At 33.0% G+C, this 25,792-nt stretch overlaps 2 protein-coding genes and 1 long non-coding RNA gene across 4 annotated transcripts; 2 read left to right on the top strand and 1 right to left on the bottom strand.

Moving 5' to 3' along the window:
* Window positions 1-611: 611 nt before the first annotated feature.
* Window positions 612-16,620, top strand: LOC140991386 (GTPase ERA-like, chloroplastic). 2 transcript variants are annotated; one of them, XM_073461311.1, is made up of 9 exons: window positions 612-1,127; window positions 1,916-2,056; window positions 2,127-2,240; window positions 2,634-2,759; window positions 2,932-3,030; window positions 3,128-3,229; window positions 16,101-16,181; window positions 16,334-16,422; window positions 16,467-16,620. In XM_073461311.1, exons 1-8 carry the CDS (start codon window positions 660-662, stop codon window positions 16,418-16,420), a joined length of 1,218 nt encoding a protein of 405 aa, XP_073317412.1. In that variant the 5' UTR covers window positions 612-659; the 3' UTR covers window positions 16,421-16,422; window positions 16,467-16,620. The 2 variants fall into 2 exon arrangements, with proteins under 2 accessions (XP_073317412.1, XP_073317411.1); XM_073461310.1 differs by having other exon boundaries at window positions 16,334-16,620.
* On the bottom strand, window positions 1,284-1,908 carry LOC140991387 (uncharacterized). The gene is made up of 2 exons (XR_012177856.1): window positions 1,737-1,908; window positions 1,284-1,705 (listed from the first exon to the last, which is right to left on the bottom strand). It is a non-coding gene; the product is annotated as an uncharacterized lncRNA (long non-coding RNA).
* A 5,115-nt stretch (window positions 16,621-21,735) lies between the features above and the next one.
* Window positions 21,736-23,998, top strand: LOC140990841 (mannan endo-1,4-beta-mannosidase 7). Its single transcript, XM_073460662.1, has 5 exons — window positions 21,736-22,157; window positions 22,240-22,434; window positions 22,509-22,631; window positions 22,937-23,139; window positions 23,246-23,998. Exons 1-5 carry the CDS (start codon window positions 21,828-21,830, stop codon window positions 23,619-23,621), a joined length of 1,227 nt encoding a protein of 408 aa, XP_073316763.1. The 5' UTR covers window positions 21,736-21,827; the 3' UTR covers window positions 23,622-23,998.
* The last annotated feature ends 1,794 nt before the right edge of the window (window positions 23,999-25,792 follow it).

The following is a 25,792-nucleotide window of genomic DNA, read 5'->3' as shown; positions in this document are numbered from 1 at the left end:
TTTAATCGTGGACTTAATATGACGATTAAAGAACAACATATGATCCAGTTGATTATTCATAGGTATTTATAAGACGAGCTATCTCTACTTGAAATCCGAAATAGTTGAAACCGAACATTATTTGTTAAAAGTATATTTTCAGTAAATACCTTATGAAGGGGTTTAGAATCATACAACACTCAAGTAAAGTTTTAAACGTGAAAAAAAATTTAAACTTTAATTACATATTGAAAGTGAAAAACTACACACCAATAGAAACAAAAGCAGAATCGTTGAAGAAATTTCTACATTTCTTCTTTGTAAATCTTGACTTTTCATCTTGTAACATACTAGTGTTGAAACATGGGTTTTGATTTATGCGTAAGAATTGTTAGAAGAAAGGGTTATTTTAGATATTTTATGAAATTACCGAGTTAAAACAAAGAAATATTTGTCAGTAAAAACTGAAAATAGACAAAGATTGACACATGAACTGATGATAGAGTCGAGTGTGGATTTGGAGATTTTAAGGAAATTTACTCCACAAATATTCACATATATTTTTTTTTAAAAAAAGATTTATTATTAATAACATTGGCGAGCATTTTGTTGAGATGACAGACAGAGGGCAGACGTCGTCGTATAAACAAAATCCAAGAGGGCGGGCGGATAACGTAGGAATGATGAATGAATTGGTAGTGAGATACAACATTCCCTTCCCTCCCCCTGTATATACATATTCCCGCACAAGTACTGCTACTCGTCGCCAATTTCGGCCAGTGGTTTCTCATGTATCCACAGAAAGAAGGGATTCCAGGAGGAACAGAGTACCAACGCATTCTGCTGCTGAAGAGGAAGATGGTTACATGACCGGTGATGATGCTGAAAATTCATCGTCGATGTTGCTTTCGTTGAGCGTCAAGCCCGACAGAAACACGTCGTTGCTCTTGCTGGACGATTACGAGGCGGAAGAAATGGAATTTCACCCCGACCACCGGAGCGGCTACGTGGCCGTTGTGGGAAAGCCCAATGTTGGCAAGAGTACCTTGTCCAACCAAATGGTTGGCCAGAAACTCTCCATTGTCACTGATAAGCCTCAGACTACTAGACACCGTATTCTCGGAATTTGCTCTGCTCCAGATTTTCAGGTCTGTGTTTTCCATCATATCTTGATCCCGTGTTGGTTCCTTGGTGCTTTTGATTTTGCTCGAGTCAATGGTAGGTTGAAATTTAAGTGTTGTGCTAGTGCTTGATGAGCATACGGTTGTTACCAGGCCTCGTACTGTTAGTTTTCCTTCTTTCCGGTGGCTCTTCATTAGTTTTAAAAGTAAATGATTCTACATTCATTGAAGTTACGGAAGAACTCCTACGAAAGTTCAAAGGTCGATAAATGCATCAGTGTGAGACCCATGCTTCTACATGGTTATAAATAATCGCAAATGAAACAAGGTTGTTGAACTCACCAAAACCGAATGACCTCCCATGCAATTATGATCCCTCGTTGTTACAAAACGCTAGTTCTTGCAAGAAGATAATTTGCATATGCCAGAGGCAATCGTAGTAAGATCTATGAAGGATATGATACTCATCATATTAGTGCTTATGCTAATATGGCTTTCTTGAATAGTTTACATATAAATTCACATGTCTCTGCTTGAGTAAAATAGAAATTGGGCACCTAACATCGAAAAAATATCGTCGGTTTTTAAATTGTCTGTTCTTTTGCCTTTTTTTCTTTTAAACTTCACTTGAACAACTGTCGAGGAACAGGCCGGACTCATCTGCCCATGTTACAGTTTTCGTGAATCATGAATGGTCCGTCCATCCACTGTGATGTAATCCAAGTGTTCCATTTTTAAAGTGAAGAGAAAAGAAATATACTTGTGTGCAATTGACATAGTTTTTTCAAAAGCTATTCTTATTGAATTGGCTGTAGATGATACTTTATGATACACCGGGTGTCATAGAGAAGAAAATGCACAAGTTGGATTCTATGATGATGAAGAATGTCCGAAGTGCTGCCTTCAATGCGGACTGTGTAATTGTTGTTGTTGATGTTTGTAAGGAACCTCAAAAGGTATTGCGTTTTACTTTTAAAACAAAATTCAACTTTGAATTCTAAACTAATGGTATACAGCTGCTATTAGATTGATGACGTATTGGAAGAGGGGGTTGGAGACCGCAAAGATAAGTTACCGACCTTGCTGGTTTTGAACAAGAAAGATCTAATTAAACCTGGAGAGATAGCTAAGAGAATTGAGGTATAATTGCTGATAAGCTGTTATTTATGAATCTTACACAGCAATACCTTGTTTGGTATATGCACTGAACCTAATGATTTGGCTAGGTGTCTCTTTTCCTGCTTCGGTTTCTTATTTTGTTAAGATCTTAATAGTCACTTACATGCGCTCTATTTCATTAGATGATAAGCGACGGTTGCCTATCTGTCCCAAACAAGACAAATAAATTAATCACGTTCTGGAAGCATGGAACTGACTAGTGATTTTGGATAGCCTGTGTGGTAATCCTTTGGCTAGTTTAACCTTCCAAACTAAATCTTGTACCTGAAATTCTGCATCCATGCTTCTGCTAACTATTTTTGCTCCAATATTGCTGCGCGGATTCATTATAGATAGGCACCATATTTTTTGCAGTGGTATGAAAAGTTTACTGGAGTGGATGAGGTCATGCCAGTGAGCGCCAAGTATGGCCATGGGGTGGATGATGTTAAGGAGTGGATTCTATCAAAACTTCCAATCGGACCAGCTTATTATCCTAAGGTGTGTCAATTTTTGCTATTATTATATTCAGTTTACAATTTTAATGAAATTCATGATAAGTTTCTAATGTGGGATTGCTGTAGAAAAATGTTTGCGAGTTAGTTCATTTTGTGTTCCTCCTTACAGAGGTAAATCTTTACATCTGAAATCAAATAATGCCATTCCTCTTTAGGATATTGCTAGTGAGCATCCTGAGAGATTTTTTGTGGCTGAAATTCTTAGAGAAAAAATCTTTATGCAGTACAGAAATGAAGTGCCTTATGCATGTCAGGTATACCAATTTTGAAATTTGAGATATGATCAGATACAACTTACTTCTTTATTATTTTAGATTTATTTTTCAAGGAAAAAACTCATTAATCCTGCAGGTTAATGTAGTTAGTTATAAAAGCAGACCAAATGCGAAAGACTTCATTCAAGCTGAGATTATCGTGGAAAAGAACTCCCAGAGAATCATCCTTATTGGAAAGGTAAAACTTTTTCTACCATATAATGTTCACACTTTTCAGCTGTTGAGAATCTATATTCTTCTACTTTGCTAATTTGTTTAAGATAGATGTGCCCTGATGTAGTCCTTGAGGTGTTTTATCTGCACCGATTGGATAGTCTAATGTTCAGGATTGGTGCACTATGCTAGAAGGAATGCTAAGTTTGACCCGATGGAATTAGTTGGATAAAAAATTTATAACATTGTTTTTTTATTTCCTAAAATGCCACAATGGAGCCAGAAATTTTCATCCAGAGAGAGAGAAGCAAAATCTCAAGAATTTTAAAGGGTTTTGGAAAATCATTTTTATTATTTATAATTCATAAAAATTATATAATTGTATGAGAAAATTTAAAATGGGGGCTACAACAGTCGCCAGCCCTGCTTTGGCTATGCCTCTGTAAGACCTGGTTGACGGTAAACTTTTGACCAAATAATTGTTATTGGAAACATGAAGTTTATCTTAAATTCTTAGCTTTGTTTGTTTTAGATACTTTTCATTTTAAGTCGTCCATTGCTATTAATAGGGTCGTAAGACAAGTGGTATGATATCAGTGTTATACTTGTTTGACAAATAATTAAGGTTTTCTTTTTTAAATCACTTGATGCTTGAGTTCAAAACATTGTGGGTCCACTGCTTCATCAACTTTTCATGTAACCCAAAAAAAAACAGCGAGAGACTGCCATTGTTTTCTAAGCAAAAGTTTGAAGAAGAAATACATTTATTGGAATATGGCATTTGTGGCTAGTATCATGCATCTGCCAAAAAAATGAAGCATTTTGCAACCTGTTTGCATTGGTGAACTAAAAAAGGAAGCTGTCTGATTCTTATGTGTTTTCAAAGTTGAATCTCTTAGATAAAGGAAACAATTATGGCTGAAGTTTACCAGTGTGAAGTTTCGTTTTGATCCAATAATATTCTTATTGCTAACTGTCTTTTAGTTGTGGAACTAATTAATAATTTACATGATATGGTTTTAAGCAAATAATTTCTAAAACCAAATCCTGAAAAATTGGAACAAAAACCAGAGAAAATTATTACCCTTCATGAATTCGAACTGGGAGATGCCCTTGTCACCCAATACTTCACCATACTTACTCGTTACTGGCAGCAACTAGACCTATTTGAGGTGTACGATTGGAAGTGTCCGTCAGAAGATGATCGCTACAGGGCTATTGTGGAGACAAAACACGTATTTAAATTTTTTAGGAGCCTCAATTCACAACTAGATGATGTCCGCGGCCGGATCCTTGCAATCAAACCACTGCCCAATTTGTGTGCTGCCTCTTCTGCATATGCCATGAAGAAAGCAGGAGGAAATTGATGTTGGGTCCTTCACCTATTGCCCAAACTCTGTCGGATTGGCCCTCGCCATTCATCTCCCAACACCTTCTGCGCAATTACCACCTGATATGCCCTCCCAACCTGCCGTTTTGAAACTGAAATCTCCAGCCTCCAGCAACAGCATGCATACTGGCCGACCGCGGTGTGAAAAACGTAAGAGAGTTGTTGGAAGATTCACGGCAAGCCTCCTAATTGGAAACTTGCACGCGAGAGGTGAGCCAATTCTGCTACAACGGAGAGTTCCACTCCCGAACAACCACCTTTTAGCCGGGAACAACTAGAGATGCTCCATAAATTATTCAGTTAAGCACGTCCAAATAACAATTCCTCGTTTATTGGCTCTGGGAGTGTGGCACACAAAGGTATTGTTCCTAATGCTTTCTTAGCACAATACATGTTATCAGATAGTTGGATCATTGATTCAGTTGGATCATTGCATATGATTGGGAATTTGAAGCTCTTTCGGTCCTACAGCCCGTACAGGATCTCTGCCTCGGTCCAAATTGCGAATGGATCATCAAACAATTATTACAATCTTTAAGATTTCTTACAATAAACAACCTTATATTAGGTTAAAATAACACTTCAAGATTCTTCAAATCTTCGGCTTTAAGCAGCAAGCTGTGGGCTCTGTTTTTTGTAAGTCTTTAAGGTAAGTTTGGATCTTTCCAAACATTGATAAGTAAACCACTGTTTATAAACAAGATTGATCTCTGGATCCTGTAGTTGATTTTCAAGAATCTCAATTTGAGATTTTATTAATTTAATTTTCTTTTTTAATTTTAAAAGATAATTTGCAGATGACATAATATAATCAAAGGGTGGATCACAAATATAATCGTAAGACATATACTTACATAATTCTGAAGAAACTGGAAAGTTTGGAGAGAACTTCAGACTTTTATTATAAGAGCAGTTGTAGAGATTTTTCGGTGTGTGGATCACAAAGGGTATCCACTCCTTAAATAAAACAATAACATAAACAGTACACCCACTATCAATAGTACTTAGACGAATACAATTTTGACACGTACACCATAAAAGATAAGATTACAGACTCGATAATTTACAACAATAATTCATTAGAATTTTTAGTCGTGCCATCCAGGTCATTTCCCACTAGTTATGCTCTCAATAATGCAAAATATCATCATCCCCATCATAAGGGTCCTGTGCATCTTGATCTTGATCATCTTGTTCTGTCATAGGTGTGTCATCTTCAGTTTTTTCTTTTCCTTTTGAGGAAGTTGAAGCTTGAGTAGATAGATTGGATTTTTCACCAAATACTTCTGTGAACATAGAAGTAATAGTGTCTTTATCCAAATGTTGAAATAATTCTTTGAGAAGTGTGGCCTGAGTAGGCGTATCATTGTTTAAATTTTTCATGGTCTTTTTTGCTGGTCCAAGAGCAATAATTCCATGTCGATCATAAACTCGTCCTTCGGCAAAGAAGTCCTCTTTACCCTACCATTTTATTAAAATTTTCCTAATCAGAATAGTAGGAGTAAATTTTATTTCTAATTTTTCTTTGGCTTGTTCTTGCAGTCCATATTCCCATCGGATTATCCAATACACATTATAATTAATGGCAAATTGGATCATAGCTGTTAATCCATCTAAGTGCAGATTAGCCTCTTGGGATTTAGTCCAGATGGATTTAACATTTCGTGGAAGAATAGAGGGCATTATCCCCCAAGAAAAGAAGAAGGTTTTAAACCAAGTTGTTATAAATTGATGAATATCATCTAATTGGAATTTTAGCCACCAAGAATGTTTTCTTTGAAAATTTTCATATATTAAAATAGTATCCCATGCCATGATATAATCATGATAATTAAACATATTCGGCATTGCCTGAAAAGTGTTTAATTGACGAGCTTGACCAAGGGGTAAACCCCAATTAGCTGCTGGGATAATTTTCTTTATGATCATTTTAGAAAAAGCAAAATCGCGATTGCGATCTATATGTTGGATTTCAACTGAGCTAGTTTCGACTAAAATTGTTTCAAAATAGTCTCTTGTTTTTCTTCCCAATATGGGTTGTAGATCTTTAATTAAATAGCTTTGAGCTATATGAATTGGAGATAGACCTTTTAGATCTTTATCTACAGGACAACAATTTAGATATCCTGAAAATAAATAGGGATATTTTAATTCTTCTTTTGATCCTTTTAAGGCAAATATTGCATTATTATAATAATGTATGTCATAAGCAGTAGGATTCTCAGCAAATTCTTTAATTGGATCAAATTTCTCTTCTTCAGTAGCCATATTAGGCTGAGGAATAGGTGCACCTCTTTTAAAGGGTGGTTTATTTATTGGCTTTTTTCCTGTTGCTGGCCTCTTTAGGACTGTCTTCCAAGGTTGATCTCTGCAAGAATTCTCTAGTTAGAAAATCTGGTAAAGAATTAGATTTTCCAGAGATATGTTCAATATCAAAATCAAAACAAGCTAATATGGCTTGCCATCTAGCAAATATTTGTTTAGATGCTATTACTTTAACATCTTTTAAAAGAATATCTTTAGCAGATTTGCAATCAACTCTTAATAAAAATTTCTTATTTAAAAGATCACTCTCGAATTTGGTAATACATTTAACAATTGAAAGGATTTCTTTCTTTATTGTAGAATAATTCTTCTGTGTATTATTCCAAGTTCCAGAAGTGTATCGGACGAGAATTTCTTTAGATGTATTATCTATTTTTTGTTTAAGTATTCCTCCATATCCAATATCAGAGGCGTCTGTTTCAACTATTTTGAATGCTTCAGGATTAGCAATAGATAAACAAGGGAGTTCTTTAACTCTTTCTTTTATTTTTTGTATTGCTAAAGTATGACTATTAGTCCATGGTTGAGGATTTTTCTTCAACCTTTGAAACAATAATTTACAGTCTTGAGCGAGATCTTTATAAAAATCTCCTATATAATTAAGACTACCAAGAAATCTTTGTAATTGATTTATATCAGTGATTTTATCAGGAAATTTATCAGCAAAAACAATTGCTCTTTCAATAGGAATCATTATTCCATTTTCAATATAATGTCCTAAGAATTTTATCTTAGTTTGAAAAAGTTTTACCTTTTTCTGATTTACTGCTAAACCAGCTCTTTTAGTAGCTTGAATAAATATATTAAGATGTTTAAAATGTTGATCAATAATATCAGAATAAATAAGGACATCATCAATATAAACTATGATATAATCTATATATGAATTATAAATTTCATTCATTATATTTTGAAATTCCATTGGCGCATTTTTTAGTCCAAATGGCATTACATTCCATTCGTAATGTCCAAATGGTACAGTGAAAGCAGTTTTATATTTATATTCTTTTAGAAGAATTTGATAAAATTCTGATTTTAAATCAAAAGAGGAAAATACTTTTCCTTTAAATAATATATTTAATAAATCTCTTTTATTTGGTAATGGATGTTTTATCCATTTTAATGTTTTATTAAGCGGTTTATAATTAATAACAAGTCTAGGAGCTCCTCGTTCTATTTCTGCTGCATTTTCAACATAAAATGCTGGACAACTCCAAGGACTATTACTTGGTCTAATCAATTCTTTTTTAAGAAAACTGTCTATTTCTTCTTTACAATAATTTAAAAGTCTAGGTCCCATAGCAATGTGTCTAGCTTTTGTAGGAATTTTATCCTCAGTAAACTCATCAGTATAAGGTAAACTTACCTGATGTTTTTTCCTATTCCAGAATGCATTAGGAACATCAGCACAAATCTTTTTAGATATGGTATTTGAAATAATTTTTATTTTTTCTTGAACTTTCTCAGAATTTATTTTTTCCTTGATATTTTTGAAAATAATTTCATCTTTTAATGAAGTAACAAAATTTTCTTTATTAGTTACTATTTTTTGTAAAATATTAATGGATTTCGATACAAGTATTGTTGTGAATGGGAAAAATATATCATTTCCTTTAATGTTGGTATATAATCCTTTTTCATTAATTTTATTAATAGGAAATAACATTTGGAAAAAAGGTGTTCCTAATATAACAGGAGTAGAAATATTTTTAATAAGAATAAAAGTTGTATTAAGACAAACCCCTGAATTACATATTGCCACATCGGACAATTTGTAATTTACTATAAGAGGTTGCTTATTAGCAGCTGTTATAAATTGAATAGTCTTTTTATAATATTTAGAAGGAACAATTCCTTCACTGATGCAATTTACATCAGCTCCTGTATCTAACAAAGCTTCAATAGTAATTTTAATTTTTTTTATTAATAATAAGGGTTACTTTTGAGTACCACTTTTGAGAAATAATTTGATCAATTTTATTGACCCATACCATTTGATTTATTTCATTATCTTCTTTAGATAAAATATCTTTTTCATCATCTTCTTCTTCATCAGAAGTAGAAGTTTTTTCCCAAGTATGATTATTATTAATACTAAGAGTATTTACTCTTTCTTTTAAATATTTTATTTCAGATTTTATCTGATCTATTTCTCCTTTTAATTCGAAGATAGTAGGTTCTCTTTGTTTTTGTTTAGCTTTTTCTAATATTTTGTTGTAAGAATATAATTCATATTCTTGTGCAGTATTTTGTACTAATTTAGTAGGCTTCTTATTTGCCATATTTAGATAATGTTCTATAGCTTTTCTTTTTCTAGAGGATTATTTATTTGATCTATAAGATCTAAAATGAAACTTTCTTCATTATATATAACATTTATTTCTAATCCCATAAAATTTATGAGACAAGTATCGCAATCACAATCTGGATCACAAATTTTATTTTCTGATATTTCAGAATCATTATCTGAACTACTATTAGAATATTCAGATATTTCTTCATCAGTAATGTTAATATAACAATCTTTTTGTTTTAAATCTTCTTCATTATTTAGAAGAATATTTATCAATGATTCTTTTAAATCATTGTTTATGTTGAGATTATTAATCTTTTTCTTGACATAACACTTATTAGCTTTATGTCCAATTTTTCCGCATTTCCAGCATACTGGAACTTTAGTAGAATCATTTTTCATTGGTTTTTTAAATCTTTTCTTAGAATATTTTTTAGGTTTTTCTTTATTTTTTAGATAATGCTTTTTTCTTTTAAAAGGAAACATTTTTCTTTTCTTATCTCTTTTAGGATATTGTATTGGTTGAAAACCAATTTGTTCACAAAAATCACCGATAATATTTCGGTTTTCTATCTATTGCATATCAAGTTGTCTTTTTAACTTGATATCATTGCAAAGATTTATTCCTTCTGCAATTATTTCTTCGGATAAATCACCGTAAGTAAGTAAACTCCAATCTATAGAATTTGTTGGAGACTTAGATTTTAATCGATTTTTGACTCTTTCTGCAAAAAGAACTGGAAGTCCTGAAATAAATTTTTCTTTCCAAAAATTTGCATTGCAATCATTTCTGGTTAAAACTTTTGTCATAAAAACATTTTTATACCATCTGAATCCAGACAGTGTTGGACATCTCAAATTCATTAATGTTCTTGAGATCTATCTAATTGAAGCTCATTAGCTCCAATAAAATTAGATAAAATGGTATAAATAAGTGTATTCACCGCATCTGACTCTTCTCTTCCATTAAGATCAAATATAGAAGAGTTAAGAATTTTATTGTTTGCATCTTTTGAAAGATAAAAATCCCACCAACCTTGAAGTTGGCCAGTAAAACCAGTAATAATAGCTTGATTAATGTGCCTATCATTATTACCTTTTCTTTTGGCGGCAGAGGAGTATATTAACATTTGTTTAATTACAGTTTTTATCTGATATTCAGATTTACCATCTATATTCCTTTCAGTAATGGCTTCACCATTAAACTGAACATAATCTTTCTTTTCTTCAATTTGAAGATCAATTGGTGTTCCCTTTTTATAAAAAGGTTTTACAGTTGACACTTTATGCATTTTTTTAATCTGCATTTCATCTTCAGAAGAACTTGAAGAATTTTCAAGTTGTTCAGCTTTGGTGATTACTGAGATAAAACCTTTTTCTTTTATATTGATTTTTTTGTAATCGTTCTATTAGACCTTCCATAAAATTTTCATCTTTTTTAGAGCTTAAAAGAATTTTTTCTTGTTTAAGATTAGTGGGAGGTTTTATCATTAAAGTTTTTGAACTTTCACCACTAGAAGTTTCTTGTTTAGATTTTGATAAAATTTCTTCTATTTTAGTAGTTTGATTTCTTAAATAATGTAAAGTAAGATTAGTAAAATTATTTTGCTGAATTATATGGTCAAAATTACCATTTCCTAATTCAGATTTTATAGGAGGAGCGTATATTTCTTTATTACCTTTTTTAATTTGTAAAGTAGTAAATGGAGGATGAATTTCGAAAGATTCTTCTACAGTTTCATGAACATATAATTTATATGTTGATTTAAGAGTATTTATAAAAGACTCATCTATAAAATTTGGAAATATTTTATTTCTTGCTGAAAATATAAGTTTTCCATCCATTTGAAAAAATCTAAATTTACTTTAGTTTCTTCAATCCATTCTGTATATCTTAAAGAATATAGAGTTTGTTGTTTTGGGTTTAAACAACTTAAAAATATTTTTTCTTATTTAGATTTTTATCTTTTCAAAACTTTTTTGAATAAGATTATGATTACTAATAACCATAACATTATAACCCATATCAGAGAATGTAGGGGAATTAGATTTTCTATTATTAACAGAATAGCTTCTTTGAAATTTAGAAGTACTAGATTCAGGTATTTCAACCTTATATTCTGGTTGAGATATATTATCATTAGTCTTTTGAAGACCAGGTATACTAATTTTTTCAAAATCAGATATAGAAGAAGTAGAATTTCTACTTTCTTCAGGAAGTTTAATTCGTAAATTTCGTTGGAATGAGAATTTTATTTCAACATCACCATCAACATATTGAACTATACTTTCTAGTTTTCTAGATTCTTCTTTAAGAGACGGAGCAATATTCTCCATCTTCCAGATTTCTGGCAAAGTAACTTGACTCCAATTAATTGTTTTAGTAATCATAATATTACTTTTATTAATATCAGTTATAAAAAGAGTAGTTTCCCCTGTTTTTGAACTGATTTGATTAGTATTAATTCGGAAATTAGAAATAGTTGAATTCATTACCTTGTAACAAATTCTATATAATAGAACAACATTTTCTGTTCCATCTATCATGTCGAAGCCTTCAGTTTTAATGTTTAAAGTGAGGGCTTTCATGATATTTGGATCAGAAAGAGATATTGGGAAATTAGGAAAACAACTAAAATGTATTGGTCCTTTGCATAATGAGGACTCTTTTATTCCTAATAAGGAATCTTCAAATTTATTATGCCTTTGATCTCGTACAATAATTAAGGCTGAAGGATTTAAACCTAATCTAGTGAGAGGTTTTAAACCTACTTGAATCATACCGAGTTGCATAAATTTGTAATATTGCTTATGAATATCAACAAGTCTTTGAGATAATAAACTAAATGAATCATTTCCTTCTCTTAGAGGAATTATTTCTTCAATTGTTTTTATTATATAATCGGATTTAAAATTAAATCCAATAGATCTATAAATCTTCATATTTCCACGAAATGTTAAATCCATCTGGACTCAATCCCAAGAGGCTAATCTGCACTTAGATGAATTAACAAGTATGATCCAATTTGCCATTAATTATAATGTGCCTTGATAATCCGATGGGAATATGGACTGCAAGAACAAGCCAAAGAAAAATTAGAAATAAAATTTACTCCTAATATTCTGATTAGGAAAATTTTAATAAAAATGGTGGGGTAAAGAGGACTTCTTTGCCGAAGGACGAGTTTATGATCGACATGGAATTATTGCTCTTGGACCAGCAAAAGAGACCATGAAAAATTTAAACAAAGATACGCCTACTCAGGCCACACTTCTCAAAGAATTATTTCAACATTTAGATAAAGACACTATTACTTCTATGTTCACAGAAGTATTTGGTGAAAAATCCAATCTATCTACTCAAGCTTCAACTTTCTCAAAAGGAAAAGAAAAAACTGAAGATGACACACCTATGACAGACCAAGATGATCAAGATCAAGATGCACAAGACCCTTATGATGGGGATGATGATATTTTTGCATTATTGAGAGCATAACCGTGGGAAATGACCTGGATGGCACGACTAAAAAGTCTAATGAATTATTGTTGTAAGTTATCGAGTCTGTAATCTTATCTTTTATGGTGTACGTGTCAAAATTGTATTCGTCTAAGTACTATTGATAGTGGGTGTACTGTTTATGTTATTGTTCTATTTAAGGAGTGGATACCCTTTGTGATCCACACAACGAAAAATCTCTACAACTGCTTTTATAATAAAAGTCTGAAGTTCTCTCCAAACTTTCCAGTTTCATCAGTTTCTTCAGAATTATGTAAGTATATGTCTTACGATTATATTTATGATCCACCTTTTGATTATATTATGCCATTTGCAAATTATCTTTTAAAATTAAATTAATAAAATCTCAAATTGAGATTCTTGAAAATCAACTAAAGGATCCAGAGATCAATCCTGTTTATAAACAGTGGTTTACTTATCCAAGTTTGGAAAGATCCAAACTAACCTTAAAGGCTTGCGAAAAACAGAGCTCACAGCTTGCTGCTTAAAGCCGAAGATTTGAAGAATCTTGAAGTGTTATTTTAACCTAATATAAGGTTGTTTATTGTAAGAAATCTTAAAGATTGTAATAATTGTTTGTTGAAGTGATAAGGTTGTTTATTGTAAGAAATCTTAAAGATTGTCTCAGTTGCTTAAATCGAGATCTCAAGTTCACCACTAAATTCTTGCATGATTCATGTCTTGCCTGGAACGATCTTTCTTTGGTTTCTAATTCTTTAGTTAATAAGGATAATGAAATTTTGTTATGACACAATAGGTTAGGTCATGCCACTTTTATTTACTTGAGAAATTATTTCCTTCATTATTTAGTAATAAAACTCGTCCAGGTTTGTTTCTTGTGATGTGTGTCAATTGTCTAATCATACGCGTGCTACGTTCTCACCACAACCATATAAGCCATCACAAACATTTTCACGCATACACAGTGATATTTGGGGTCTTTCTAATATATCAAATGTTGCGGGTCACTGTTGGTTTTTGCTTTTTATTGATGATTTGGGTATTTCTTATGAAAGAAAAATCTGAGACGTCTGCACTCTTCAAACAATTTCATGTCATGATCCAAATACAATTCTCCAATCGCTTCAAAATTTTGAAAACTGATAGGGCCCGAGACTACTTCAATTATGTTCTAGGAACTTACCTTCACAGTCAGGTATCAGTTCACCAAAGCTCTCGTGTCGATACCCCCAACATAATGTTGTCTCTGAGCGTGAGAATCGACACTTACTTGATGTATCCGGATCCTTACTCTTCACACACAATGTTCCCAAGCATTTTTGGGGCGATGCTGTCCTCACTGCCAATCAACCAAATGCCATCTCGTGTCCTCAAATATAGACTCCCATCCAAACTCTCCAGGCCTCCTTCCCTACAACACGCCTCATTCAGAATATCTCTCACCGAGTCTTTGTTCTCCAAGACCCACAATGGAAGACGACTGCTTTTGATGAAATACAGGGCTTGAGAAAAAAAAATACTTGGACTATCACTGATCACTCTCATGGGAAACAAACTGTTTGATGTTAGTGGATCTTCTCAGTGAAACACAAAACTGATTGTAGTACAGAAAGATTCAAAGCACGATTGGTAACAAAAGGATACGTGCAATTATATGGCATCGATTGCCGATAAACTTTTGGTCCAATGGCCAGACTCAATACTGTCCGAGTTCGCTTATCATTAGAAGCAAACTTGGACCGGCCCTTGTGTACCAGGTTGATGTGAATAATACTTTCCTCGGTGGTGGTCTAGTGGAAAAAAGTCTATATGGATATTCCACAGGGTTCGCGACATAATCCACAACTAATAAAGTGTGGAAACTGAAAAAATCCTTGTATGACTTGAAGCAATCACCTCGGGCATGGTTTATACGGTTTTCGAATGTTCTAAAAATGAGTGGGTACGCTCGGGAACAATCGGATCATATCTTGTTTACCAAACACTCAGAAGAAGGAAAAATCACAGCCCTCATAGTCTATGTTGATGACATTGGTCTTACAGGGAGGCATATTGAGGAGATGGAGCATATGAAGGCCTTATTCTCGAAGGAATTTGAAATGAATGACCTTGGGAACCTCAAATATTTTCTTGGAATGGAAGTGACCAGATCTTCCTTGGGATCTCAATTTCTCAAAGGAAAAAGTACGTGATAGATCTCTTAAGAAACTAGAATGTTGGGAATCAAACCAGTGGACACACCACTGGATGCAAATGTCAAGTTTGAAGCAAAAACGATAGTCTACTTGTTGACAAAAGGAGTTATCAAAGACTAGTTGGAAAATTGATTTAAGTCTCACGTACACACCTTGATATTGGCTTTACTGTGAGTGTTCTTAGTCAATTCATGAATTATCTTACAAAAGATCACATTGATGAGGTGTATCGAGTATGGAGATATCTCAAAAGAAACAACCCAGGAAGGGGACTATTCTTCAAGAAGTCATCAATTCGAAATGCAGAAGCTTATAGTGATGTTGATTGGGCTGGGTCGCATACTGACGGGCGTTCCACATCTGGCTATTGTACATACTTATGGGAGAATCTGGTAACATGGAGAAGTAAGAAGCAGTATGGAGTGGCGAGAAGTAGCGCAGAGGCAGAATATCGAGCCTTAGCTCATGGTATATGTGAAGGAATGTGGTTGAAGAGACTACTCAGTGAGCTGAAGTTAGACAACCTTTGCGAGTAGTGTGTGATAATCAAGCAGCTATAAGTATAGCCAAAAACCCAGTCCACCATTATTGATCAAAGCACATTGAGGTGTATCGACATTTTATAAGTGAGAAGATTGAGAGTAAAGTCATTGATCTCTGTTATATCCCCAGTCACTTGCAAACAGCGGACATCGTAATGAAAGCGCTTCACCGACCTCATTTTGAAGACTTGAGTTCCAAGGTGGGCATGATCAACATATGTAACCCATCTCGAGGGGGAGCGTTGAATGTTGAACAACAAATCTTATCCAAATAATCAGTAATTAGGATATATTATTATTTGTATTTTAAAGTATATTCAATCTTCTAGAGATAGGACTCTTTGTTGGAGTAAACTAGGTATGTAGATATTTATAAATTAATATCTCGTATCAGGCTTCTTAATTTTAATTTTCTGAATAACATTTTGCAACCTGCAAACCCTACGTGCGTTCCTACTTTTGCTACACTACTATATTTTCACAACCTCGTGTTTACCATTATTTTCAAAATTTATGATATTCTCTGATAGTCGATAGAGAGCACATTTTGTAATTCTATGAGGTTCACTTATATTCAAATTTCATGAAAGCCTCGAAATAAAGAAAAAGGCTTCGGATGAGATTCCTGTGAGATGCGTAGCATGTAACATCGATCTTTTCTTGATACTATCAGGAAGGAAAAGCCTTAAAACTACTGGCGACAGCAGCTCGGCTTGATATAGAAGATTTTTTGCAAAAGAAAGTTTTCCTTGAGGTATAATTTAATTAGTCTTGTTAATGTTACTCTGCATGAGAAATAAGTATTGTGAAAATTTCAACCGCTAGTTGAGAATTTATAGCCTTTTCTTTTCTACTTTTCGTAGTGTTTGTCGCAATAATGATTACTGGGAAAATAAAAAATTTCAGGTTGAAGTCAAGGTAAAAGAGAATTGGAGGCAAAATGAAGGGCTACTTAAACACTATGGCTATGGGGGGCAAATTCAAGCTTTGTGATGTAGAACTCCATGCTTCCTGTTGTAAAATCCCCATATGGCTGATGATTTTTTGGGCAGCGGCTGATCAAGGTACCAGTCAAGACACCTGTGTTCATATTTTGTTAGCAGGATGATGTCTATATTATTATTGTTCATTTCCTGTAACGACATATATTTTCTAGATGAGTTTTTTTTACTTACCAGACATTTATGCACATGGTATATCTTGTGAGGACCCGGATTTTCGAAGCAAATCAGCCAAGAAATAAATTCAGGATTTTAGCTCAACCTTATCAAATTAAAAGCTCAACAATTGGACTTAAAATTGCAGCTCAAGATGTGCAAAATCCAGTATAACGGAGCTCGAGACGTCGCAAAACCGCAAGGACCAAAGTGTAGCCACTCGGTGAAGCAAACCCTCAGCTCATGGATCTTAATATCTAGTTCAAAGAAGCTCATCCATGTTGTTCTAAATGACAGTAAAATGAAGCCAATGGATAAGTTAGGAGTTGAACATATTTATGGTGTAAAAGATGACCTTTTAGTAAACCAAAATGACGTGAAGTGCTTGAGCAAATTGGCCATCATGGAGGTTGATTGGGCTCCCAGATTTCGACCATATGGCCCTCGATATGTCATTTTTCAGTCTATAAATACCACTCATGGTCTAGACAATTCATACTCCAAAAAGCCTTCACAAATTCACCAAAAATTCTGCCCTTTCGTGTGAGAAAGTTGTTGTGCCCTTAAATTTTGGGCAGCAAGTAGACATTATCTTAAGGTGTTAATCTGTTCAAATAATCAATTATAGTCGAGCCAAGAAGTTCCCTCAGGAGTTGAGCAACAATAAAATTGAAATGGAGTCTCATTTGAATCGCATAGTTCGGTTGTCGATATCGTGTGCCTCTAGTGAAGTATCTACATCGTCTAGCCAACATTTTAAGGCATTATTTTGCTTGTGTATCACGCCCAAGTCTTGCTCGTAATGCTGTCCAATTCACGTTCAAGCTCGGCCCAGGTTCGGCCAAGGTTACGTTCAAGTATCGATCTAGTTCGAAACCGCACCTTTGAATTGCCGTAAGTGGGGTTATATATGTTTCAAAGACTTGTGTATGTGTTAAAATTTGATCGTATACTGTATGTTTTGTTTTCAATCGTTTGCTTCGCATTTGCATCTTTTGCTAAGTTTTGTTTCGATCCGATTCGTTCTGTCCGTTTCATTTGATCTGTTCAATCCGTCTGTTTCGTGCCATTGAGATAAGTTTGTTTGATATGATTCGAATGATAGCGCATTGGGAAAGCCTGTGGAGGAAAATGCCCCAGAGGGAGTCTGTCTATGAGAAAAGGCTCCAGAGGGAGCCCGAGATCAAATGATAACTCATGGTCATTATTATAAGATCTGTTTTCAATATGTGATTCTGATATGATAAGATTTTGTTTTGTTTAATATGATCTGATCGATATAAGTTCCGAACTCCCTCTGTTCCATTTTCTACTTCTGCTCTGAAAAATGCCCACTTTAAAGATATGTATATGTATAACTTGTTATTCTGATATTCAATTGACCTCCACTTGTTAAGTATTTCCCAAAACGCTCACCCCTTTACGTCCCTCCCCAGATAATAATGAAAAACAGATGGAGGAGACGGAACAAGATAAATTTTGGGGTTGGTGAAGAAATCCAGAATTATGAAGACCAAGTCTTTGATTTCATGATTATAGTTTATTTGCTTCCGTATTTCGTACTTTTCTTTGTAAGAACAACATCCGCATTATTCGTATTTCACATATGTAAAGACAATGTTCTTTTACGAATTAGACGAATTTTTGACTATTTGTTACGAGACTTATTGTTTTCAATGAAATGTTTAAACAATGTCGGATATCATCTACGCCTCGGTCTCCGGACGTTACATATCTGATTTACTTTTAGTGGCTACCTTGTTCACCATCCCTTTCTCTATGCGTGTATTTGTATCGAAGGAGTTAATTGATGTTATCTACGACGTTGATACTTATGCCGAACTGGAAATTGCATGATGTACTAATACATTAAAAAAAATCCTGGAAATGTGAATATGAAGATAATGACATGTGACCGAAATGTATGATTTTTGTATCTTTCTTGCTTTAATTATCCTCCATGGTCTCGTGTCCATAAGTTTTAGATAATGTCTCTTTGTGAGATGGTTTCACGAATCTTTATCTGTGAAATAGGTCAACCCTACCGATATTCACAATAAAAAGTAATGCTCTTAACATAAAAAGTAATACTTTTTCATGGATGACCCAAATAAGAGATTCGTCTCACAGAATACGAACCGTGAAACCGTCTCACACAAGNAGAGATTCGTCTCACAAAATACGAACCGTGAAACCGTCTCACACAAATTTTTGCCTAAGTTTTATTCATTTCAAGGCAAAGAATATGGTGTGATTGTTTGTCTGTCCAAATACTATAATATGCGAAGATTCAAGAGCTGGGGTTTGATTAGCAAAGAGACCATAGAAGCCGAAGCAACTCAAAACTCTGTTGAATGGACCAATCTATAACATAAACGAACATGGGGTGTGTGTACAATGAATGATATCATATATCCCAATTAATTAGTACATATCTTTTGGCATTGGATTGGGATCGTATTCATTGTGTTGTTGGGGGACACGCCATGCATGCTGCACGTCTTGAATCAATTAATTACTACCAGATTTTGGCCGAGTCATTCACAAATAAATATTAAATATTCAAAATTTTATAGTTTAATTAGTTATAGACCATTTAGAATTTTTTATTTTACATTTATTGGTTTTTTTCCCCCTCAAACCCTTTCTACTTGGGTGAACAATAGTTTCTATAATTGTATTTTATTTGAAAAACTTTTTAAAAAATACATTTAGAATATTTTTGTCATTTTAAATGTACTTTGTAACCTAATGTGTAACTCTCATTGTATATGTAACATGATCCAATGTTATATTATGGGACAATTCGAATAGTGAATATTGAAAAACTTTCATTTGCAGAATTATAGTTGGTATTTATTCTCTATTTTGTGTTATCTGCACTTCACTTTATTTGTAAAATATGTGTCATTTTTATTTACAAACGGAGTGAAAATAAGAAAAAAATGTAGTGTAAATAATAAATTCTTTGCAAAATTTTGTATTTTCATGACAATATTTCTAATTACAGATAAATCTATTTTTGGTCTTGTATATTTGTGTGGTTTTGAAGATAATGTTTACTAGTGTACGTAGAACATGAATTGAATGTGTATCTAATATAAATATTATTTGGAAATTTGAATTTATTTATAGCATTTTCTTACATGTTAGGATAATAAGATAATTGTTAGAATAATGAGCTAGTGGCAAAAGAATATGAGGTGTTTTTTATTAAATAATTTACTTTTTTGCACATTAATTCTTAAATAAGAAAAATAGTAAGGACAAATTTGGACATTGATTAATATTATCAAATATAATTATGCTAAGGGTTTTACATATTATAGCATAGATAATCTCTTTTCTATTAATACAAAAGGATAGAAATCAGGAATAGGAAAAATAAAATAAGAAAAATCCATAGCAAAAAGAAGATGACATCCATCAATTTCAGCCGGGTTTAATGCAAAAGGCAGATTTTGTATTAATTCCTTTAATTTCCGCTTTTCTTTTCACATTAGTTCAATATTACGGTAACATGAGAAAGTTATGAAAATTAATTCGAGTGCTACCTATCTTTAATATGGGACAGTCTTTGACCTTAAAAGTGCCATTAAATTGTATATTTATTTCAACAACTCGGGACCCTTTGTATATCCCATAATATATATATATATATATATATATATGTGTGTAATTTGAAAATTAAAAATCTAATGAGATCAGTGTTCTAAAAAGCTCGTTTAAGCTTCTCTTAAGCTCGTTTAAGCTTGAAGTTCGGCAAAAACGCCTCGCTTCGGAGAAAGCGGAAAAAAGCGGTCAAATTGTAGTTTGACCGAATTAAGCGTAATTAAAACGTTTAATTAAGCGTATTTAAGCACAATTAATCACATCTATTTATTTTTTAATTCTTTTATTTTGAAGGTATGTCTTTTTATTTTAAAATAAAAAATTAGGTTTATAATTTAAATGTTTATTTTTTTAATTTTAATTATGATTAAGCGTGTCTGATAATGATTTGACAAATATTTAACATTTTTATTGTGGTCTAGTTGCAAAAACAAATAAAGATTNTATATATGTTTGCACAATTTTTATGGAATGCACGAATGTCAGGTGCTAAAAGCACCAATTTATGTAAATAATATAGCTTCTAAAAATTCAAATGACATAGGAACCAAATTTGATCGTAAGTTCTAATCTCCTAAGAAAATACTACGCTAAAAACGAAGAAAAAATGTCTGGAAATTGAAGACATAAACTTCCAACATAATTTTTTGTATTTACAATAATTTGTAGGAATTTAGAAAGCATAAAAATATATTAAAGTTTCTGAAAACTCTGGAAACTCGAATGAATATCGAAAGAAAATATCTAGAATCTAAATTAAAAAAATGAATTTGCTTGAACTAATGTTATGAAACTTTCGCAGAGAGTTTGCAAGAGTTATGATGTTGAGTTGTTTTGTCCAATTTTCTTTCGTTTGTTTTTGTTATTGTTCTCAGCTTGAGCGGTTTCTCCACATCACTCATATCCATGATCTGTTTCACGATTTCTTTAACTTTTGCCACCAACACATGACTTTATCTCACGATCTCCTTACAAGCACGCTACTTACTACCTAACCAATTAAGATTTAAAGAAACAATTGATGGACTTCATCTTTCAATCTATCTTATTGTATTTGAGCCACTTTGATTGGATTTCAGATCAAACAAAAAATATATATATATATAGTTATTTAAAACGTTGGTGCTTGCTCCCAAATCTCTCTTGTTCGTTCTTAGAGGGTGATGTGTCATATTTTTATTTTATAGGGCACATGATCTATCATAGCCTCACACATGGCACAACAAGATCCATATTTAGATGTTGGATATTTGGGTATGTGAATATACATATAATTCAATCATCAAATGTCTGCAGAAACTATTCCTATCAATATGATAATTCGGCAATAAATTAGGTTGGCCCAAATTTAAAGCTACAAACGGTTTACACTTATACGATTATAATTGGTTCATCAATCACCCATCGCCTCCTTGATTTGTGGCGAAATTGATATTTACCCAATTCTTTTTATTATTATATTTTCAAAAAAGAAATTATTTTTATTATCATCTTTTTTTTGGCCCTGAATCATAAATAAAGAACACAGATCACAAATCACAAATCACAAATCACAAATCACAGTTTTTTTTAAGCTCAAGCAGCAGCATAGTGTTCCTCAAACTTTATACAAAGAGTGCTCAATACCCAATATGAAGCAACATTTGGTAGCAATGCTAAATATTATCTTCTTCTTGTTCTTTTTCCTCCAACAAAAATGGATTGTTGTTAATGGAGACATGTTCATCAGAAGCAAAGGGATTCAGTTCATGCTGAATGGGAGCCCTTTTTATGCAAATGGCTTCAATGCCTACTGGCTCATGTATATGGCTTCTGACCCTTCTCAGAGGCCAAAAGTATCCGCTACATTCCGCCAAGCCAGAAGCCATGGCCTCACTGTCGCAAGAACTTGGGCTTTCAGTGATGGTGGCTACCGGCCTTTACAGTATGCTCCTGGATCTTATAATGAGCAAATGTTTCAGGTCTCACGTTTTAAATATATGTACACACACATATATATATATATTTTGTTTCAAGATTCTAATACATTATGTGTGTGTAAAGGGTTTGGATTTTGTTATAGCTGAGGCTAGAAGATATGGAATTAAGCTGATATTAAGCTTGGCTAATAACTATGAAAGTTTTGGAGGAAAGAAACAGTATGTGAATTGGGCTAGAAATAAAGGGCAGTATCTCAATTCTGATGATGATTTCTTCACAAACTTTCTTGTCAAGGGATTCTACAAGAATCATATCAGGGTAATCTTCACGCATTTGTTATACGTTGGAGTGAGAATCTTTTGACTTCTGAATTTTTTGTAATTTTTTTACAGACCGTTCTTAATCGATACAACCATATTACCGGAGTCGTTTACAAAAATGATCCAACAATTATGGCTTGGGAACTAATGAATGAGCCCAGATGCACTTCAGATCCATCAGGCAGAACCATTCAGGTTTCATGAAACAAATTTCATTCTTTTTTCTGTTTAAAAGACCTAATATTATTTGCTACATGCTTTATAGACAGGCCCAATTCATTTGTTTTCTTCTCCACTTCTGTTAGAGTCAACACATAATCTTTAGGCCTAGAACATGTAAATAAACTGCAAAAAGGGTAGGTCCGCCCCAACCATTTCAATTACATGATGGTTGGGAATAAATAAATGACAAGAACTGGTATTTCTTAATTAGTCCACCTAATTTCTTGGTGAGCTGTGGTCCTAATTATGCATGTGTTGGTCTCTTTTTCCTTTAACAGACCTGGATAACGGAAATGGCCTTCTATGTGAAGTCCATTGATAGAATTCATTTACTTGAAGCTGGTATAGAAGGATTCTATGGACAATCAACTCCCCAGAGGACTCATCTCAATCCTCATTTTAACTCAGGAACCGACTTCATAGCAAACAATCGGATACCTGCCATAGATTTTGCTACCGTTCACTCCTATCCTGATCAATGGTAAGTGCATGCTTACCTTGTAGATATTACGATCCAACATCGGTTCAATGATATAAGATGTGCCAAGATCTTGTAATTCTTAACATATTTTTTGTTAAATGATTAGGCTATACAGCTCAAACGATCAAAGCCAACTGTATTTCTTGAGCAATTGGCTGGATGCACATATTCAAGATGCTGAGAATGTTCTTCACAAGCCACTACTCATCGCCGAGTTTGGAAAATCTCGGAAAGATCCCGGTTTCAGCCCATACCAGAGAGACATGTTGTTCAACACTGTGTATTCCAAGATTTATGCCTCCGCCAAGCGCGGTGGAGCTGCGTCTGGAGGCCTCTTCTGGCAGCTTTTAGCCCAAGGAATGGACTCTTTCCGAGATGGGTACGACGTAATCCTGGAGGAGAACTCGTCTACAGCAAATTTGATAGCTGAACAAGCTCGCAGACTGTATGAAATCAGAAAAATAGTTTCCAGGGCTCGATGATTTTGTGGAAACAGAGGGAAACCCATTGGAAATTGATCTAAATACAATATATATATATATATATATACTCAACGAGTACTGAGTGTTGTGTTTTACTCTTAGAGATGGATCGAAAATGGTCATCCAGATATAAAGATTTGATGGCTGTCTCAATATGCGAATTCGATCGGTTGACGGTTGATGAATACATAGATCTCTCCTGATACTGATGTAAACTTCCATGAATGTGGATAATAGCGAAACTATATCATATTTTGAGCGGCTCATATTAATTAGCTTTGTTGTGTCAGCGCGACGTCAAATTTCTTTACAATTTTACTCTTGATAATACTTGTTAGTCAATTTTTGTTTGTGTTAGTTAATTAGTAATTTATGTATATCTATCTTTCTATTTTCCCTTTTTTCTCTAATTTATCTCGAATTTATCTAAAACTTCAAACTATCTCAATAAATCTTATCTAATATATAAATATCATAACCTAATAAAATAATAAATGTGTTACATAAAAATTATAAAACACAAAAAAAAAATTTAATATGACATGCATCTGTGCTACGGAACAACGAACGCTAGTGTGTGTGTGTAAACAAAACCATTGGATTCAATTGTGTAGGACTCAGGGGCGTAAGACAGTATGGGCAAAGCTGGGCATAAGATATTTTTCATATTTAAAGCCTAAGTATAAGTGTTTAAAGCCCATTTCAAAAAAACAAAAAAAAATGCATTTAATTTTAAAGTCCAATTAATGTTTAAAGTCCAATTTAAATGAGTAATTAAATGTGTAGATTTAAAGCCTAATTCAAAGTGTTATTAGGTGTAGATTGTTACAAATATTTAATTTTAACTCTTCCGGTTTCTGCAGCAACTACAGAACGAACTTTTTTAGGGATGAAACTCATTAAGACGCCACTTTGTAATAAAATAGAAAATGACCCTTTGGCCAATACCATGGTTATTTATATATAGAGGGATATTGCTCTGGATATTGATATAGAATTTATCATAAACAAGTTTGATGTATTGAAAAATTTCAAAATTCGGCTTAAATAAGAATTCGTATGTTCCTTTAACTTTTTTTAATTTCTATTATATGAAGTTCAAATTAATATTTAAAAATATTCTGCCCATCGGAAAAAATAATTCTGGCTACGCCACTGGTAGGACTTGTTTATATATTTAATAAAATAATCAAAATTCATTCAACAAAATTTCATGATAAATAACTTTATTCAAAAAACATATGCTAGAGAGAGACGGGACATAGATAAATAATCAATTATGTGAGCACAAAGGCAGAAACTTGGTTTATCGATCTTCTGCGATAAAAAAGATGACACTTGTTATTTTACAATTATGCCCTTCTCCTTATTTTTTTCAGAAAAATGCCGTCACATTTATGAAGGAAAAACAAGGCGGGAAAGAAAATTGGATAAATCAAAGCCATTAATGCTATAATTAATATAAACTACCGGATTTCGGTGGTGAGTGAAACGTCCACTACTCGCTTTGCTTTAAAAGTACTAAATTTTTTTTTCTAACTCCTAGTCTCGATTCAGCCTATACATATACATATTATATATAAAATATTTTGACATCATTTTAAAATAAAACATACCAACTATATTTGAAAATTCAAAAAAAAAAAGAATTCAAAACAAAAAATCGTCGAAAGTTTTACCACTCCTAACTTAGCAATATTTAAAAATAAAGCTGACTCTAACAATCTCTCAAAAACCACTCAAAAGCATAATAAAAGTCGTACAAATCTTTAACATAAACTTAAATCCTAAATCCTAATCATAATGCGGAAAATCTACCGCTGGTCTTCGGGTTATGTGCATTTTCAGTCCAGTCAGATCAACCATCAAGACCTCCATCAACATCAATATCGTGCTCACCTGCATCGATCACACCTAGTAAGTCTATTGACTCAGCAAACCATAATCTTCATAACAAGTAATACATATACAATTACATGCAACAGTGAAAATACTTTTACATAAAATAACATTTCATGATCATGCATACATTTAAACATTTTTCATATCATCATTATCATATTCCTTTTCTTTTCCTCATAAACATAAACATTTTCCTTTTAAAGAATTCGGATCGTTAATTGTGACTTTTGTTTCATCATAAGGTCGATGGATCCATCTACATGTAACCA

This window comes from Primulina huaijiensis, chromosome 13 (assembly GCF_012295235.1).
Source record: "Primulina huaijiensis isolate GDHJ02 chromosome 13, ASM1229523v2, whole genome shotgun sequence".
NCBI classification, from domain to species: Eukaryota; Viridiplantae; Streptophyta; class Magnoliopsida; order Lamiales; family Gesneriaceae; genus Primulina; species Primulina huaijiensis.
This window is presented reverse-complemented; position numbering and strand designations above follow the sequence as displayed.

Bases quoted from the DNA above. Each gene is read 5' to 3' on its own strand.
- LOC140990841 (XM_073460662.1), top strand. From the start codon at position 21,828: ATGAAGCAACATTTGGTAGCAATGCTAAATATTATCTTCTTCTTGTTC. The intron at 22,435-22,508 runs GTAATCTTCACG...ATTTTTTTACAG, and splicing joins TCTACAAGAATCATATCAGG to ACCGTTCTTAATCGATACAA. The intron at 22,632-22,936 runs GTTTCATGAAAC...TTCCTTTAACAG, and splicing joins CATCAGGCAGAACCATTCAG to ACCTGGATAACGGAAATGGC.
- LOC140991386 (XM_073461311.1), top strand. From the start codon at position 660: ATGATGAATGAATTGGTAGTGAGATACAACATTCCCTTCCCTCCCCCT. The intron at 2,760-2,931 runs GTGTGTCAATTT...ATTCCTCTTTAG, and splicing joins GACCAGCTTATTATCCTAAG to GATATTGCTAGTGAGCATCC. The intron at 3,031-3,127 runs GTATACCAATTT...TTAATCCTGCAG, and splicing joins AAGTGCCTTATGCATGTCAG to GTTAATGTAGTTAGTTATAA.